The following is an 18217-nucleotide window of genomic DNA, read 5'->3' as shown; positions in this document are numbered from 1 at the left end:
GTGATCCTAGAAATACCTTAAAGTGATACATCCTCGAAGGTGGTAGTGATAATGAGTCCCAGTGCGATGTGGCTAGCGAAGGTTCCAGTGATCAGTGTGGTGTTATTGGTGGCAATCCTCCCAACAGTCTGCGCACAGCTGACGTGCTATTGGTGTAAAGAGTGTGACGCATATGACCCAAGTCAAACGGTGGAATGTCTGTCGGACTGTAGCATTTGGTATTCAAGTGAGTTTGAGGGAGAATCACTGGTGGTGTATGTCCTAGCGTACTTGTTCAGCTAATCACACTTGCATTGCATCTCGTATGATTCCCAGCAAGTGAAGATACGACCACCGTTTACCGAGGTTGTCTGGAAGAAGCCGAGGTTGATGCGATAATCTACGATCAATGTGGAACCGATCTGTGTAATACGGTCCACGTTGCACGATGTGCTCGGTGTGCATCAACTGCGACGGCGCAATGTGCGAACGTGATCTGTCCAACGTCGGCGGACCAGTGTTACCTTAATCCAGCAGGTAATTATCTACCATTCGCACTCAGCTGACTTGGCCGTTATCCGTATTGCAATCAAAAATATCCCCAAAATAGAAAACCCGAATTCGAATACAATAGCTTGCAATACAATGCACACATACGCAAAAAAAAAGTCAAAAGATTGCAAAAATTATGCCACATCAACGGAAGGCAATAAAGTTGTCTGTTTTTCGTTTTGCCCTGTACGATAATCTACCGTGATAAAAAGGTTTGATGCGCCCACTTAACTCAACTGCTGCGAAACCTATCGCATAGATCGGTTATTATTTACCGAAGGGGACCAATAAATCCTTCACTTTTGGACAACAACCAGCCAAACAATCGATATCCGAGGAGGGGTGGTGGGCAAACCGACCAACTCGGAAGTGTAACAACAGCACAACAGAGGGGTCATATCTCATTCTAGATAGATAGCGGAACAGGTTATAAACGTATGAAGTTTTACCGCCACTCAATCAAACGGCGCTTGGAGGCGACATTGGAGCTATTACAGTACATACTATAAATATTGTTGGGTGTTTTGGAAAAGCATGTTGCCTACGATATGTACTAATATTGGAAGGAATTCTTGTTCTGATTGCTACCAGACATCGACTTCTAATTGATTCTATTGATTTTTCAACATCATTCTCGCAGATGGTCGTCGCGGATGTACATCCGATCAGAATTATGCAGTGGATTGTACAGCAGGAGGTAATTCCTGTACCACGTGCACTTCAGAACCGGACCAGCTCTGTAACGACATTCGGAAGTGTTTGGTGTGTGATGCAAGCCAAACCCCCGAATGTCTAGAAGACGATGCGCCGTTCGTACAACAGTGTCCCGAAACGTCTGATCAGTGCTACCGGTATACGGACACAGAGCAGACCCTACATTTAGGTTGCACCAGCGATGAAGATTACTCGCTCAATTGCCGCGACGCGGGCAACTGTCGTACGTGCTCCAGTGATGAATGTAATCGAGATGGTAAGATCATCATCGTTCCACGGATCGTTCCAAATCTCAATGATCGCCATTCGCGTTCCAGATAAGTTTGAGTGCTACATTTGTGACGATTGTACATCCGTTGAGGTTGGGCTGGATAGCAAGATTGAATGTAACATCCACGAAGACAGTCGGTGCTACACGGGTTATGATGGTAAGTGGCCGCTTCTATCTACGAGTACAAGAAAGAAGGATGTATATAATTTATTACTCACCATTCGCGTACAGTGATTACCAAACAGACGCATCGCGGTTGCTTCAGCGAGAGTATCCCACCGTACGATGTGTTTGATTTGTGCGAGGGTAGTGCTTGTAACGACCGGATCTTTCCCGACCACCTGCAGTGCTATCAGTGTGTTGGATGTGAGGATGTTAATGGCGCCGATTTGAACTACTGCAGCAATAGAGAGGCTTCCAGCTGCTATATGATGTTGGCAGATTCCGAGGGTGTTGAAACGCTTATCCGTGGCTGCAACACGGACGAGCAGTACGTCGACTGCCAGATAGATCGTAACTGCGTCACCTGTGAGAAGGATCAGTGCAATGGGGATTCTTCACAGGTGACAAGGTTTTGCGACCGGTGCGATGGTGTGGAGGAATGTGAAAAGCAAATCCTTACCTACAACTGTGGGGACCGTTCGTTCACCAACCAGTGCTACCTGTACTCGGACGGTTTCGGGGCGCTCAAGAAGGGATGCATACTTGATCTGGACCCTGTAATGGCCGAGGCGTGCTACGATCCTTCCGATTCTAGGTGTACCGTCTGCAAAGATATTCAGTGCAACCGGAAACACTGTGTTCGGTGTGATACCCGCACGGATGGGCTTGTTTGTGTGCTGGGAGATAAGAACGTTGCAGCACTGCGATATGCGCTTTGCGATGGCGATGTCTGTCGGGTGGAGATCGACCCAGACGGTCACACAGTACGGGGTTGCTTGGAGGACTTCCTGAGACCCTGTGAATCGGGCAGTTGCCGGGAAACGCTACTGTCCGGATCGAATGGAGGCCTATTTCCGGCAGACCGTCGGCAATGTTTCCGTTGTGAGGGTGATGATTGCTGGATGGGACAGCAAGCTGAAGATGGGCAATACTGTCAGCTGTATCGTGGGGCCGAAGATGGTTGTTACATCTACAATGGTAAGTAAATACGCCTGTTTCCATCTACTTAACTCGTGCCGCTTGCTTCGAATCGCGTGCCATCTCTTTCAAATACATACCAACGATTGATTCATGAGCCACTACGTTCGAATTGTGTGCCGCGCTACCATTGGAATTTTGACATCTCAGGTTGTCCAAAATCGATTCGAACGTAGTGGACACATGGATCAATCGTAGTGACAGAGTGGAGATTCAATGTAAACGGCACGATAATCCATCGTTGGTGGTTACAGGTGTACATGTTAAAGTACTCTTTGCGTCTAATTAATGTAACTTATATACCTCTAACAGACGGCACTACTATAGTGCGTGGTTGTACCACCGATCCCGATGCGAAATGTGCCACAGGAAGCGACGATCCGCACTGTATGATATCGTTCGAAGATCTTAAAAACGATATTGCTCAGCAGCAGGCACCAATCACCTGCTATCAGGACTGTTCCGACAATGTGCTGTCGTGTGTTCCGGTCACCTGTCCGGCACCGAACGATCGTTGCTTCTTGAGCGTATCCTATAGTGGGGTAGTCACGCGTGGCTGCACATCTTCCGATTGTCCACCAGATTCGAAAGATTGTTTCACGTGCAAGGAACCGAACTGCAATGGTGTGTACAGTGTGTGTTCCAGCTGCGACACAATGGCTGATATCGACTGTACCGTGGGCGAAGAGCATGGAGTTGTTTGCGAACAGTCGTTTGGTTGCTTTCAGTATCAGAGCGTCGATCGAGCATTGTATGGTTGTGCCGAAAAGGCACCGGAGTTTTGTCTGAACGATGAGGAACATTGCAAATTTTGCGATCAACCATTTTGCAACGGGAAAGGTAAGGACCGATTGGAGGATAGAGCAGTTTCGTTGCTGTAATACTTCCCTTTGTCTCGTTTAGCTTTAAGCTTGTGCTACTCGTGCACAGACTGTCGGAATGTTTTGACACCCATCGCACAGAAGACGAAGCTGTGCGCTACCGATGGCGATCGTTGCATTACCGGACTGATTGGGGATCGAATCGATCGTGGTTGTCGATCCGATATGCCGCAGCCGATCGAGGAGTACATCGTTATTGAGGACTGTACCGAGCAGACCTGCAACCGTGCGCCGATTACGGATTGGGCCAGCTGTTACGCATGTACCGACTGTGCCGAAGTGACCACCGAAACCCCCGTGCTCTGTCTAAACCCTTCCACAAACCAATGTTATACGATGCGGTCTGCGAACGGTGTGATCAGCCGCGGTTGCGCAACCGAGGGCGCACTGGTCGACTGTGACGACGGGATAAACTGTGCCGTGTGTGGGACAGACAACTGCAACAATCTTGTCGTTCCGCGTGAATTTAGCTGCGTGCAGTGTGGTCGCAGTGAAAGCTGCGCCGATTACAACGTGCTGAGCGAATGTCCAAACCAACTCAGCTTGGTTGTCGATGCGTGCGTCACACACAAGGCGGATACGGGCATCATGAAGGGATGCATGAGCAGTTTAGAGTTGTTTGTGCTGTGTTACGGCACTACCAACAACGGCCGTTGTAACTTGACGCTGGAATCGAAAGGCAATGCAAGACCCGTCCAGTGTGTCGACTGTAAGGCAGATGCTGAATGCGTACGTGGAGATGTTAGCGAACTGCAAACCACGTCCTTCTTCCATGGGTCTTGTGTATCGTTTCTCGACGAGAGTGGTGATGTGGTGCGCGGCAATGTGGTGGAGTATCCCGAATGTCAAGATTCGCCGCATTGTGTAGAGTGTTTCCAAGATGGCTGCAATGTGGGTCTCTTCCCTGAGGATCGTCTGTTGTGTTACCAGTGCAGTGGCGTGGAATGTGCTCAGCTAGCGAACGCTGCCCTAACTCCCGAACCATGTTTGCGGTACGATGCGGCAAATGCCCAGTGTTACACGTGGTATGAATCGGCTTCCAGTGCCCAGCGTGGGTGCTTGCTGGATGATGATTCCATCTGCCAAATGGAAGGTGTAGCGTGTCAGAGCTGTACCGAGAGTGGTTGTAACGATGTCCGGTACGATAGCTTCAGCGATACGAAGATGTGTGTAAAGTGTAGCACGAACCGGGCATGTGATGAAAATTCTACGGAAGAAAGTTGCTCCGGCGGTGGTGGATGCTATACGTTTTACAGTGAGCTATTGGTTACCGCCAAAGGTTGCGTGTCCGAGCTCCGCGAGAGTATGGCATGGTACGATGAATGTACTGCCGGTGCCGCAAACGAGCGCTGTGAACGGTGCTTTGGAGATTTGTGTAATCGCAACAAGTGTTATGTGTGTAATTCAAGGGATGGATCTGCTGCCAACTGTATCGTACCCAGCCTCGATAACACCGAGTCCTTTACTTGCATCGAAAGTGATGAGTGTGTGGCGTTTATAGATGGTAAGGATATCGTAAGTTGTCTCTGGGTGTCGTTAGCGCAGGTGTAACTTATGTCTGTCTGAAGAGCTCTCCAGCGCATCCGAAGTTCCCCAGAATAGCGATCTTAGTCCTCAGACCGGCGCCGCTACCATCATGCCACCGGGCCGCCCAATTGTTTTGATTTCGACGATCTGATTTGCCTTACTATTCTATATTGTAATTCAGTTCGTTCCACTTGGGTGGAACAGTGAGCTTTGGAACACTAGTATAAAAAAAGTTCAGCGCTACCCTTAACAACCTCGAGAGCAGATGCTGTTTATCGCTGCTCTCCTTGTATGTGTGACTGACGCACCACATCTTTTATCTCGCATTTCCCTCTGTGTCCTTTCTCGTCCCCCGTTATTGATTCCGATGCACCGCTCTTGTTTCGCCTCCAACGAATCTTTTCTTGCCATTATTATGCGAAACCTTAACTCTTTGTACGTCTCTTTTGATTTTAACTTCTTTCTCTTAGTTCTCTACGCACTAGTCTTTCCTCTATCACTGATCATAACGGGAGTGCCTCTTCAGAATCCTTACCTTAATCGTCTTTTCTATCTATACTTCTATCTATAGTTTATATCAAATACAAATACATGCATCCTTCCCTTCAGATAATGGTCACACGATACGGGGATGTAGTGACTCTTTTAAACAGGAGCCAATTGGCGAATGTTACGAAACGAGCGGCACGTGTCTGCGGTGTAAGGGCGATCACTGTAACGGTGGCGCCTTGCCGAAGGATCGCATCAAATGTTATCAATGCTCTGGTACGATCGAGTGCCTTAATCCGACGAAGAACAGTGAACGGTATTGCGATGTCTACCTAGAAGGAGAAAGCAGTTGTTACACATATTTCCAAGGTATTGGGCGAACTTTATCTTACCATTTTGTGTACGATTATACTCACGCTTACTGCATCACCACCAACAGATGAGACGACTGTAGAACGTGGCTGTACTCTGCAGCGTGTAGAACCATGTGATCAACACTGCCAGACATGCAACACAACTGGATGCAACGATCAGCCCGCTTTCGTCCAGAATTCCCTCAGCTGTGCCCAATGTTCGGGTGATGATTGTCCAGCAATTGATTCTAGCGAACCGGCTATCGCAAAACCATGTCCGGCCGAGATTTTGTTTGGTCGTACCGAGCAGTGCTATTCCTACTTCCATCCGGACGGAACACTCGAAAGAGGATGCCTTAGTGAGCTAACGAATAGTGGGGCTCCTATTGCAGCGCAGTGTTTGGACGAGTCGGATGTCAGGTGTAAAGTCTGCTCGGACAGTGGCTGTAATGCACGCAACGTGAAGTGTTTCGTGTGCAATACGAACACGTACGCGGGTTGCGCCGATAACCTGGACGAGGCGAAACATAATGCATTGCTTCAGACATGCGGGACGGGACAGTGCATTTCTTTGCTGGAAGAAACAACGACACGGAAAGGTTGTTCTGAGGACTTCAAAGTGGAGTGCGGTTCGGGCGATAACTGTCAAACATTCGAGGGTCCCAGGTCGAACAGTGCCGTTTATCCAACAAGTAGACTACAGTGCTTTAAATGCCAAGGGAGCACTTGTGATGAAGTTCAAAGTTCTACGCGCACGTCTGTATGCCAGCAGTACAATGTAACCGATGAGTGTTATACGTATGTTTCTGGTGAGTAGTGCGATTCTTCCCACTCTTGGCGCATATCTGATCTCTTCCAACGGATCTTTCAGATGCTGGGCAAACCTTCCGAGGATGCGTGTCCGACCCAGTGGAGTCTAACCCGTGTATTGAACACCCAGATCTTTGCGTTCGATGCAATTCTAAATCGGGCTGCAATACGGAACCTAGCAGACGGTTCAACGAGCTCACATGTGCCCAATGTTCCCGTGCGATCGATTGTGAGCAGGCGACGCGGTTCGCACGATGCACCCAGCCGGTACTGCTTGGACGACAGGATTCCTGCTATGTGCATTCCTTTGCCGGTGAAATCCTTGCACGTGGGTGTCTCAGTGATGCTGCTGAGTCACTACGTGACAAGTGTGCTAACGCTGGGAACAGTGAATGTTCACTCTGTCTTTGCGATCGTTGCAATGGACCACCGGTCCAGTGCGTTGCCTGCGAGGGTGAGACGGGATGTGGTGATGTGCTTGGAACACCCGAGAACAAACTCGTACCCTGTCAGACGGGGAGCTGTGTGTCGTTTGTTGAACATTTCGCCAACGGTTCGTCACTCGTCGTTAAAGGATGTTCGGAATTGTACGAGAGCGACACATGTAGCAAGGGACAAGCAGCTGACGGAACCCATCAACTTTGTCATTCGTCCGGCTGTAACGACGTACTGTTCCCACTGGAACGATTGAAGTGTTACCAATGCGAAGGAGAGTCTTGTTCCGATCCATCGCTCGAGCCAACAATCTGTGAGCCATACAGAGAGGGTGAGATGTGCTACAGCTATACGAATCATCCCAAGAAGGGATGTGTTGGAGAGTTGCTAGATGCGGCAGAATGTGAACACGACGTAGGACTGTGTGATGTTTGTGACTCTACCAATGGGTGTAATGTGGAACCTCGAGCCCTGGAGTGTATCACCTGCTCCTCAAAGACTGATCCTAGCTGTGTTGGTCCAATGGTAATAGCGCAGAGCAAGAAGATATGCCCCGTTGGTGGATGTGTTACAATAATCGACGGTAAGGCCTTAGAGTGATGCTCAGGGGGTATTCTTGTCTACATTCGATTTCGTTTCCCAGATGATGGTTATACCGTGCGGGGCTGTACGGAAGAGTTCGACGCTTCTTCAGAACTATGCAGCGGACCAGATGCTACCTGTGAGGTTTGCACCGAAGGCGATTCCTGCAATGGCGCTCTGTTCCCTTCCAATCGGTTACAGTGTTATCAGTGCTCCGGTGCCAATTGTTTGGATGTGACGCAACAAACACCGTCTGTCTGTCAGCGATACACCGGTACGACCGATGCCTGCTACACGTACGCCGTCAGCCCAACTAGTGTTCGACGTGGATGTCTATCAGATGCCATTTCCGAATGTCCCGAACGGTGCATTACGTGTGCCAGTGGAGATGGTTGTAATGATCTTTCACCGATCGTTGCTAACACACTCACCTGCCATCATTGCGAAGGACCGGATTGTGCAAAACTGCAACCCACGGACGAAGGCACTGTGTGTCCGGATATTCTGCTAGGTCACACCGATGCTTGTTACACCTTTGTCGAGCAGTATACCGTTCGCAGAGGTTGTCTTTCGGAGGACGCTGCCTGCAATCCAGCGGATGCCAACTGCCACGTCTGTACCGATGTAAACGATTGCAATGTGGACGAGTACTCCGTAGCACTGCATGAATGTGTCCTGTGTGATGAGGGTGTTGCTGGTGAACGATGCAAATGGGGCTACGAACGATCCACTGCAGAACGATGCCCTTCATCGGATGCGTCATTTGTTGAAGTTGGTTGCTACACTTGTTATGCCACGCTCGAGCAGAGCATCGGTAAGGATACATTGCTAACATCCGTCTTTCATCGTGGTTGTGTCGGAGAGGAACGGCAAGCAGCATGCCAACCGGACACTATCCAGGTGTGTCTCGGTGCAGGCTGTAATCAGCGAAATGAGCAGTTACAGATCTGTGCAAAGTGTATAGAAGATAGCTGTAATGGCGGTCAGTGGTCAGTTGAAGAGTGTCGTGGTATTGTACCGTACGATCGGCGCGGATGCTACGTCATGGTTGATGTGCGGAAGAACGTTTACGCACGAGGCTGTGTGGCGGAATTAGACGCTGACACCAGGAAACTTTGTTCCAGCGCGAAAGACTCGTCCTGTCGCACGTGCTTCGGAAACGAATGCAACCATGCGACTGTTGGATTGGAAACAGTGCCTTTGCTTTGGACGCTACTGCTAGCGCTTCTGTTGTCCCTCTGTAGTACACGATAGTGGTTCGAAACAGCTTATTTCTCAAATGGATAAGGTTTATCAATAACGTTAGCTGCTATTTTCCATAACAATTTCCTTCTTTATTTAATAAACTGTAGTAAAAGATTCTTGCAGATAGAGATAGTGAGGTGCATAATTACAATTAAGGTAAAATGGTAAATGCGAAGAAGCTAAATACGTACAAGTGTACCACTGCCCCCCTTCTGTTTAGATGCCTTCACATGTTCGGCAGCATTCACAGATAAGCCTTCGAGAGGGGTTACACTAATATCGAGAAATAAAGATGCTTCGTTATTTGTATAGCAGAACAGAATATCGTTTAAGCATTGTTTAACAGCTAAACAATCAAAATAGTATCGTTCATTTTGTAGGATTGTAAATCACCACAATGGTAAACGTAGAAAGTAAAACAAAACACAAATACAGCGAAAAACAAATGGATGGGGAAGAGAAAATCCAGAGCTTATACTATTCAAAACAATCCATAAGAAAAACAAACTCATACTTCTCTAACCCTGAATCTTGTCCCCCAGAAGTATGGTTCCACAGCACAATTTAAGGTTCAATTGTATTACGCACCTCGACCCTGTGTCGGTTTAGTGATGAGATGCACTATCAATCAAGTTCCTAATTACAACTCACTTTCCCTCTTTCGCATCTTCTATTTAGCACCTGTTTTTATCGAGAACACTCGTGTGGTTTTTTTAAATGCATAAAACCTTTCCTGTGTAACTATTTGTTTAGTTTTCATTTCCTTTTTATAATTCTTCATTTATTGTTTGCAAAATTTGTGCTCTGTAGCCATGTTCCGTAATCGTGTGACCGCCCGTCTAGTTGGGTGTGCTTTAGTAAATGTTTAGTGTATTGATGCCAACTTGCTTTTGCTACTTATTTCGTGTGTAAAAACTGGAAGGAAGCTCTAGGAGATATCAAAATTTATAAATTATTTTCAACACTGTCAGGAGGATGAACGAGGAATGAAAACAATCTTCCCTGCTTTCTCTCTGTGTTTGGATTCGTGTAAAATAGGAAATATAAAAAGGCGATACTTTTTGTATGCGTATATATGCTACGATACACCTTGCTGCTACCCTCTTTCGCATGTCATGTAACGTGAAATACTATTTAACATCTTAACGACCCGTAAGAGGGGGCCCATAGTTCGATAAGCTGTCGAGCCGAATCTTTCCTTGACTTGATAAGAGACTTTTTTCTTCCTCCTTTCGTAAATCATAACCCACTACTATCTTCCCAGATCTATGACGTTTGGCACAAAACAGGAGGACTTTATATATTCGGGCGCTCACAGAGCGTATCTGTTACAGTATTTTGAACACTTTTGTTCGAACGAGACAATTCCACAAATTCTGTGCGAGATTCTTTCGCAACCACCATATAACATTTTAAAACAGCTTTCTTCAAGAAATTTTTACGATAAAGTACCACCACACCATGCATTGTCCCTCCCTTTTTGTAGTTCATTTTCAATAAAGCAAACACAATTCCAGCCAAGGGGGGGGTTTGTTTTTCTACCAAAAATACATTCCTCTTAAGGCACAGAGTTGGTCGCGATCGCAATCGGCCAGGTGACCGGACCCTTCATCACGATATCTGCCAAGCTTTGCTTTATCTTGATGAACCGTCGTTTGAACTCTAACCCGCAGCCTTTCGACAGCCGGAAATCGCACAATATTTTGCCATCCATCTCCACGATGTTGGCTTTAAAGATGAGCTGCAGCTTCCGCCGATCGATTGTCGATATCGTGATGACACCTTCGTCGTTCGACTTCCAGCTGTAGCCGAGCTTTTCCAGTGCGGACGACAGACGCTTCAGCGTCTCGTCACACCGCGTCGATACGAAGAAACGCGTCATACGCCGCACCAACCGCTGGAAGGGATTTTGCTGCTGCTGCTGTGTGCCTACGCTCTGCGTTGGGTTCAGCTGCGTGCACAGGATTAGGTCGTCCAGCATGGTCGGCTGCGAGAAGCAGAAACCATTCCGGGCCTCGATCGCTTCCTCGACACCATTCACCTCGGTATGTACGATGATCGGTACCGGTTGCGACTGACACATGCGAGAGGTGGAATCATCGAGCGGGCTCGAAATGTCCTGATTCGAGCAGAGCCGTTTCGCACGAGGCGATGGCCGTCCATCGATCACATCACAACCGCCGGCGCCGATACCACCACCGCCTAAACCACCGTTGTTCACTCCAATATCGGCAATGCCTGGAATGGGAATTAAAAGTATTCAACGATCAAATGAAGCCTGATTTCGCATTGCGTATCATGGAATGTAAATAAGTGTTGCATGATAATTAAAAAAAAATCACAAATTACCGTTCCACAGTCGTCGTACTCTCATCCGTATTCGGATAACCCCCATATCTTATTACACTTGTAAATTATAATGAACACAACCGAGTTGAAAAAATTATTATAATCACATATAAATCGAAATCAAATGATAGAAAACGAACTTATCATAACAACAGTGCTTGTTTGGATAAAGGGTGCGGCGGGTACTGTGTTTAATCGGCTAATGTCAAATAATAAAACCATAACAAACTCAAAACGTACACACACATTAGGTTTTTGGTGATAAAGCTGTATGTGGTTAGATTGCATTCAAACATACAGCTAAATCACCAAAGTCCCAATAAGTGGCAACAAACGATAGCAGCAGGTGTGAGAGAGAGAAAACAAAACAGAGCGGCGGCGTGGCGAGATTAAAGGATTAATTTCAATAATGCAAAACAGAGGTGCTGAGAAGGACGAGCGGCAGATAAAATACATTTAGAGCAACATAACGTAACAAACGGAAGAAAATATTAAAAAAATAATAATACAAAATTCACTGAATACATGCAGAAAGTATTGCAATCGTTTAGTAGTTGATTTAAAGAAAACAAAATGCTTTTTATCTTATTTCTTTACTAATATTATATGTGCCATACAATATTTGCATAATTGTACTATATATTACAAATACTTATTTTTATTTCAACGCGACACATACAACGACCACAACCGATACATAATGATGTAGCAATGCCACATGTCGTCCATGCTTTGGTAATCTAGCTTTATGAAATAGCTTAAATTCTATCATACAGCTAAAGCGCCAAAGCGCAGAAAACACGGCACGGACCTCCATTGCTTGCTCCATTGCTTGCTTCGTATTGGATGACGTTCACCGCTCACCGCGTAATACATACGACGACATAACAACACACCACTTAACGGTACTTATAGTCCATAGTTACGTAGATAACACTTGCAATAATCATTTACACACAGCTTAATTCTTTTATTCTTCAACTCTTCCCTACTAGTTAACGATGAGGCCATTCTATTATAATCACATATTCGAAACGCATTTACTCCATTTTGGTTACTCTTTTTGCAGTCTGTCTGTTACCTAATCTTGGGGACAGTCTGATTCATGCTACCCTCGGCAGATTCTTTTAATCACAAGCTCATACATAAGATGAATGGCGTACACACTGGGGTAGGCACTGAATGCTCCTCAGAATTTTTACACTACTGAGAGTCATCCAGTACCTGACCATGTGCAATGAACGCTTAATGTATGTTTACGTAACTATACTAAATCCATGTGCTTTACCACTCAACCCCGTTCCTTTTAGTGCAATATGGGTTTAATCTATAAAACCTCAAACTTTTCTACTATTGTAGACATACCTACGTACGGATACAGCTAAATTTGGAAATAGACATTTCGCCAACCGAGAACCTCTTCTTGGACCGCTGCCAAAGCAGACATAAATGTTGCTGTGACTCAACGGAATGAGACAAAACACGTCCCAAAACCCCAGTTCTTGCTGAAAACCTAAGATAAATAGATTTAGGTCTTTGCTTCCTTGTGATACGGTATCCTCGTTATGCGGTTAGGCAATGCGATAGGATTCCCCATTTTTAAACCCCACAAATTCCCACCCAAAAGTATGCGTTTCCGTGTTTCAAGATATAAGGTACGGATGTCTTTCCGCAAAAAAAAAATAGTACGCTCGTTTGAAATTCTTTTGCCTCAAAAAACACTTCCAATGGTCATTCCAGGCTTAACATGAAATGTTATTTCAGTTACGGTAGAACAATCGGTTTTGAAATGATATTTTGAACGATGATTTCGCAGAAAATTGTTGTTGAGATAAATTAAGGAACGAGAAGAATGAGAATGTACCCAAATACTTGTTTGATTACACTCACAACGATGCATCCATTTGTTTCGTATTTGACCATCGTATTCGTTTCATGTTTCAGCTTAAATAACATTCTCGCTCAGTATTTTTAAATTCTTATAGCAAATGCACAAAAAAAAAATGCAACACCTAAAAGGTTAGAAGTATGAAAAACACGATCAACCACAAACAAACATACGTACCTTGCAGATGGAACTGGGTCTGACACCATTTGTGGTCTTGCAGCTTGTCCAGTGTTAACCTTTGGGCTGGATTTGCCACCAGAATCTTTCGCAACAACGAAAGGGTGAGCGTGTCCAGCTTGCACCATGGCGTTGAGGTAGTGTACTTGTTCTCCTTCCAGCAGAGATACTCCGCACATCCAGACGATGGCTGATCCCAGGGCAGTTCTTTTAGTAGAAAATTGCATTTGCATTTTTCAACAGGAGAGGAAGAAGAGAGCAAAACAAAAACAATATATTAAACATTTGCAACATGCTGTTCACATCGAATTTGCCCCGCATGGTATAAGAAGATTTGCAGTGTTGATTTCATTTACGCGGTGTCTTTAATCTCAGCTCAGGTTCAATGAGCTCAATTAAAGGCAAAATTAGTAATCGAAATCACACCGTTCCTCCAACGAATATTTAATTTTGCATAACAAAACACCAATGTCCACGTTGAGTGTTTCGTTTGTTTCTCATTTTTATTTATCAAAATGAAGTAGTGGTTTATAGTATAGCTGTTTGCTGTCGTGTGCATTTTTGTGTATTCACCCGCGATGGGATATACTCAATTGCAATAATAAACCGTGCAAATACAACACAAATGGATTCACAGTAATGCAGGATGGTGCAGCACACTAAATATAAATATACAACACTCGCGAAGAAGTAGTGCCAAAACAAAGCCATTCATAGAGAAATAGAGCGGGGGGCAATGGATAGAGACGTGCGAAGAATGAAACAGGCATGTCCAAAGGATCACTTTTCTTTATTTATTTTCATTTACACACTCTGGTTTGCACTCACACACACACACACTTGTCACACAGAAAGCTTAACGCGACATATCGTCTGCTGATAGCTGGTACGCGGCAAATAAACACACACGGAATCTGATGGCGACGATACAATAGTGAAACATGAACATATTCTTCATAGCATACACACAAAACACAAGGTAATTAAACATTCACGCAAATGTGTACTTTCTTTTTTATCGATGGAAGCCTTTCATCACATTCGCAGCATTAATAATTAACAAAATGAATGATAAATATATTATGCAGCAATTAGGAACATGAATGATTCATAAAGAATTTAATCGGCATTATCATTTTATAGAAGAAAACATTAATTGAATGAGAAAAGGATCAAATGCAATCTAATTACGAGAACAGATTGTTGAAATTGATTGACGGAAAAAAATAATTCGCAAGACATTTGCAATAAGGCTGGAAGGAGCAGCACGCATTCATATAGATAATGAGTATTTTCTTAGATAAGGGGAGCACAAAATTAAAGGAGCGTTAAAGGAGCGTTTAGTAAAGGGCACACAAGATAATAAAAGAAAGTAGCGTGAGATAAAAATAAAACAACGAAACAAAAAACAAGGATATATGTAATATATACTTTCACATCAGCACACTGAGAAACATAAACGCACAACACGCACAACATATCTCGGCCGCGGCCCAGCAGCAATCGCAAATATAAATAGACAACTCCAGAAGAAACGGAAAATGATATTGTACCGAAATAATAGCTTAAAATAAACACAACAGTGCAGTGCAGCAGCAAGCAATTCCCAGTTGGACCTCTGGTACTAAAGCTTTAGAGATATTACAATCAAAACAACAGTCTACAGCTAGAATACCAAAGATACAGCCGGAAATTAAAAAATGGGATTTAGAAAAAAAGACGATTATACGTTTGGTCATTATTGTTTTGAGGGTGGCTTGGTGGCGTATTCGGGGGTGGCAATTGTTTGGCGAACGAACGAAATGGAAAACGCAAACAAGAAGGAAGTAGACTGGAAACCAACACAAAAGAAAACAGATAAAACACGCACACAACACATTACCGGAAAAATGTTTAAATAATAACAAATTCAATGTTGTCAAATAAATGACGAACGGGAAGTGCTTATTGGTGGCTGAACTGAACATTTATATTTCGTGGGATTATGCTTGTCTAAATTTATATGCATTTCATAAAACTAGCATAATCCAACATTTCAATACAGGGAAAACAATGTACATAGAAAACAAAACATCGAGCAATAATAGAAAAATCACAATTAGGGCACACGTGATATGCTTGTAACATATTCTCTGTTATACACAACAGTACAATGTGCATAATAATCTTAAATGGGTTAAGACAATGAACAGAAAACGGAAATGCAAAGAAGTGAAATGTAAAAATAAAATGACATTATGCACCACACAAAAGAACATTCATATATTGAGAAACTGAAACGGAGGCGCATCAATTAAAAGCACATTAATAATGGGGCTGGTGTCGTGTAAAGCGAATACTCGAATTGGTAGTGAAAGTGTCACTGTAGGTAAACTGTTTGCTTCAAACGAACACGCGGGCGCAATCACAGATTATGTCCCGGGAGCAAATTGCAAGAATACATATTTTATGTATGCATTCTTTTTCGAGAGAAAGCAGCAAAAAGCATATTATGTTAGCACGAAGTATACGTAAAGAGAACTCACCTCCGGCAAGCATTGTAACCAGGATGATCCCGCATGACCACAGATCGGCCGGTGTAGCACGGTATGGTTTTACCAACACCTCCGGTGCGACGTATGGAAGTGTTCCACACTTTTTATCCAGCAACCGTTCTCGGCCCTTCATTCTGCTCTTGACAATGACACCCACCAGAAAGGATAGATGTGACACGAGTATGAAAATAAGAAAAATAATTTTAGCCCATGGTCCAACGACTACTCTCCACGAGAGCTTTTCAGTAGCTCCGAAAACAAGAGTCCGGGGCATCGGTTTGTACCTAATACCTAAACATGGTGGCCATCCCGAAGTCCGATATTTTCACGTTGTCATGCTCGTCCAACAGCAAATTTTCTGGTTTCAGGTCACGGTGTGCTACACCCCGTGTGTGCAGATAATCGACACCGGCTAGCAGTTGATTGAAGTACCGCTGCGCTTCCGGCAGAGGCATCCCAACGTCGGGTTCTGCAAACAGAGACAGAATCATCAATAGAGCATGTATTATGACCATGGGCTCACACAACTATCTTACCTATACGATCGAACAGTTCACCGCCGGCCGCATACTCGAGAAATATGTATTCAATGTCGCCCTGCGTTCGTTTACCGAAAAACTTAAGGATGTTTTGGTGCTGAAGAATTTTCTGTATACAAACTTCCTTCTTGACCGAGCTCTCCGCATCAGGATGCTTCTTGAGGTCAACCATCTTCATCGCTACAGCCTCACCTGATTGTCGATTTATGAGCAACTTTACCCTTTTGGAATTCAAACACAATTGGTCCAAATAATGCAATTAGTAGTGGAGAGGTACTTTAAGAAGAAAAAAAACAAACTAAAGAAAAGACAAACTTACTCTCCATAGGCTCCTTCTCCGAGCGTTTGTGCCAATGTCCATCCCTCGACAAACTCTCGCAGCAATCCAGTCTGTGTTCCTGTCTGTGATGATGCCATTTTCGTCTTCTGCTCGTATCTGCTGCTACCACTACTACTTCTATTATCCACCAATTTCTGGCGGTTGGACAGTTAAAGATCGATGCTGAACTTTCACACTTTCCCCAACCGTCACTTCTCGTTTCGCTGGCTTTGCCATACACCGCGTGATGTTGTTGGTTTGTCTGCAATGGGTTCGTTCTGGCAACGATTCTTGTATTATCATCACCCAGATGGCCAAAAATAAAACTGACGGTGTGGTTCGGTTATACCACCCTTTCTTATCTTCTAGCCAAACGGATTTATATTGCCAAAGCTAGCTGCTAATTTGGGACATCACCAGTCAGCGGCTATAGGTTGAACTATCCGCTAATGGAGCAAAACCAGGTTTTAATTGGCCTCCGATGTTCAAATCGTTGGGAATGTTTTTGATAGTCTTTTGGCATCGAGCCATCAACGATAATGGTGGTAAGACTCGTTTCACCAGTTCCTGAATCGAATTTCATCGGATGCTGGACAACATTATTATACGATAATAAAACAGATTCATTCCGCACTTACGCACTTTTTTGTTTCTGGATGAGTCCAATGTTCTCTCCTTGCCGTAGTATCTGTGCGTCATATCAAATGGAGAACCGGACATGTATATCCCTTCTGCGCGGTTGATAGTGAATTTTAATATTAATTTTCGCTGCAGCCTGCGCCTACAACGCCCGCCTTGCGATGATAAATCACTTTATTTCACACGTACCATTTATTCCAACTTTTTCACGTGTTTTCATGTCTTTCATGACAGGAGCGCGTTACACACAGACTCTTTGACCTTCGGTTGGCAAACTGGTGCGATGAAACATTCAAATCCAGACTCTTTGAGTGCGGGTGCGCATATACCAACTCAACCCTCTACTGTCCTCTTTTTTGTCGATTTGCCAGAACAATCTGTTCACGTGTCAGGCACGGATCGTTGCATAGAGCGCACGCACATTGGATGTGTCTTTTAACCAACTCTAAATAACTTCTCCGGGGATTAATGTACGCCGTTACAGACCGAACTCATAAACTCAGACGACATACCTATGATAAGGAAGCGAATGAATGGTGACTGTACAACCGCGTCTGGGGTTTTTGCAACCTTGCTACACCATCGAAGCGCGATTCCTTTATCTCTCCAGTTTCTGTCCACTCTCCTTCTCTCGCGATTTTAGTGGGCGTGTGAATAATTTGCTGTCAAACGCAGGATATCCCGCTGGGTCCTCGATGTTCGCAGAGAATACCAAAAGCATATCGAGGCACCAGAGAAACTCGCTCGCTCTCGCACTGACACAGCAGCAGCGCCAGCCTATGTTAGGCTTAATA

The 18217-nt window shown here is 44.8% G+C and overlaps 2 protein-coding genes across 2 annotated transcripts; one reads left to right on the top strand and one right to left on the bottom strand.

Annotated features, from left to right (window-relative positions):
* The first annotated feature begins 51 nt into the window (after positions 1-51).
* LOC128712291 (uncharacterized) lies at positions 52-8987 on the top strand. The gene is given in 11 exon segments (XM_053807186.1): positions 52-226; positions 316-516; positions 1172-1518; positions 1520-1673; positions 1748-2656; positions 2969-3496; positions 3560-5041; positions 5674-5922; positions 5993-6715; positions 6778-7734; positions 7795-8987. Coding segments are annotated over 11 exon segments (6918 nt in total).
* A 1549-nt stretch (positions 8988-10536) lies between these two features.
* LOC128711168 (serine/threonine-protein kinase grp) lies at positions 10537-16882 on the bottom strand. Its single transcript, XM_053806033.1, has 6 exons — positions 16785-16882; positions 16463-16686; positions 16218-16395; positions 15918-16060; positions 13393-13599; positions 10537-11216 (listed from the first exon to the last, which is right to left on the bottom strand). Exons 1-6 carry the CDS (start codon positions 16880-16882, stop codon positions 10537-10539), a joined length of 1530 nt encoding a protein of 509 aa, XP_053662008.1.
* Positions 16883-18217: the final 1335 nt, after the last annotated feature.

Source organism: Anopheles marshallii, chromosome 3 (assembly GCF_943734725.1).
Source record: "Anopheles marshallii chromosome 3, idAnoMarsDA_429_01, whole genome shotgun sequence".
Classification (NCBI taxonomy): Eukaryota; Metazoa; Arthropoda; class Insecta; order Diptera; family Culicidae; genus Anopheles; species Anopheles marshallii.
This window is presented reverse-complemented; position numbering and strand designations above follow the sequence as displayed.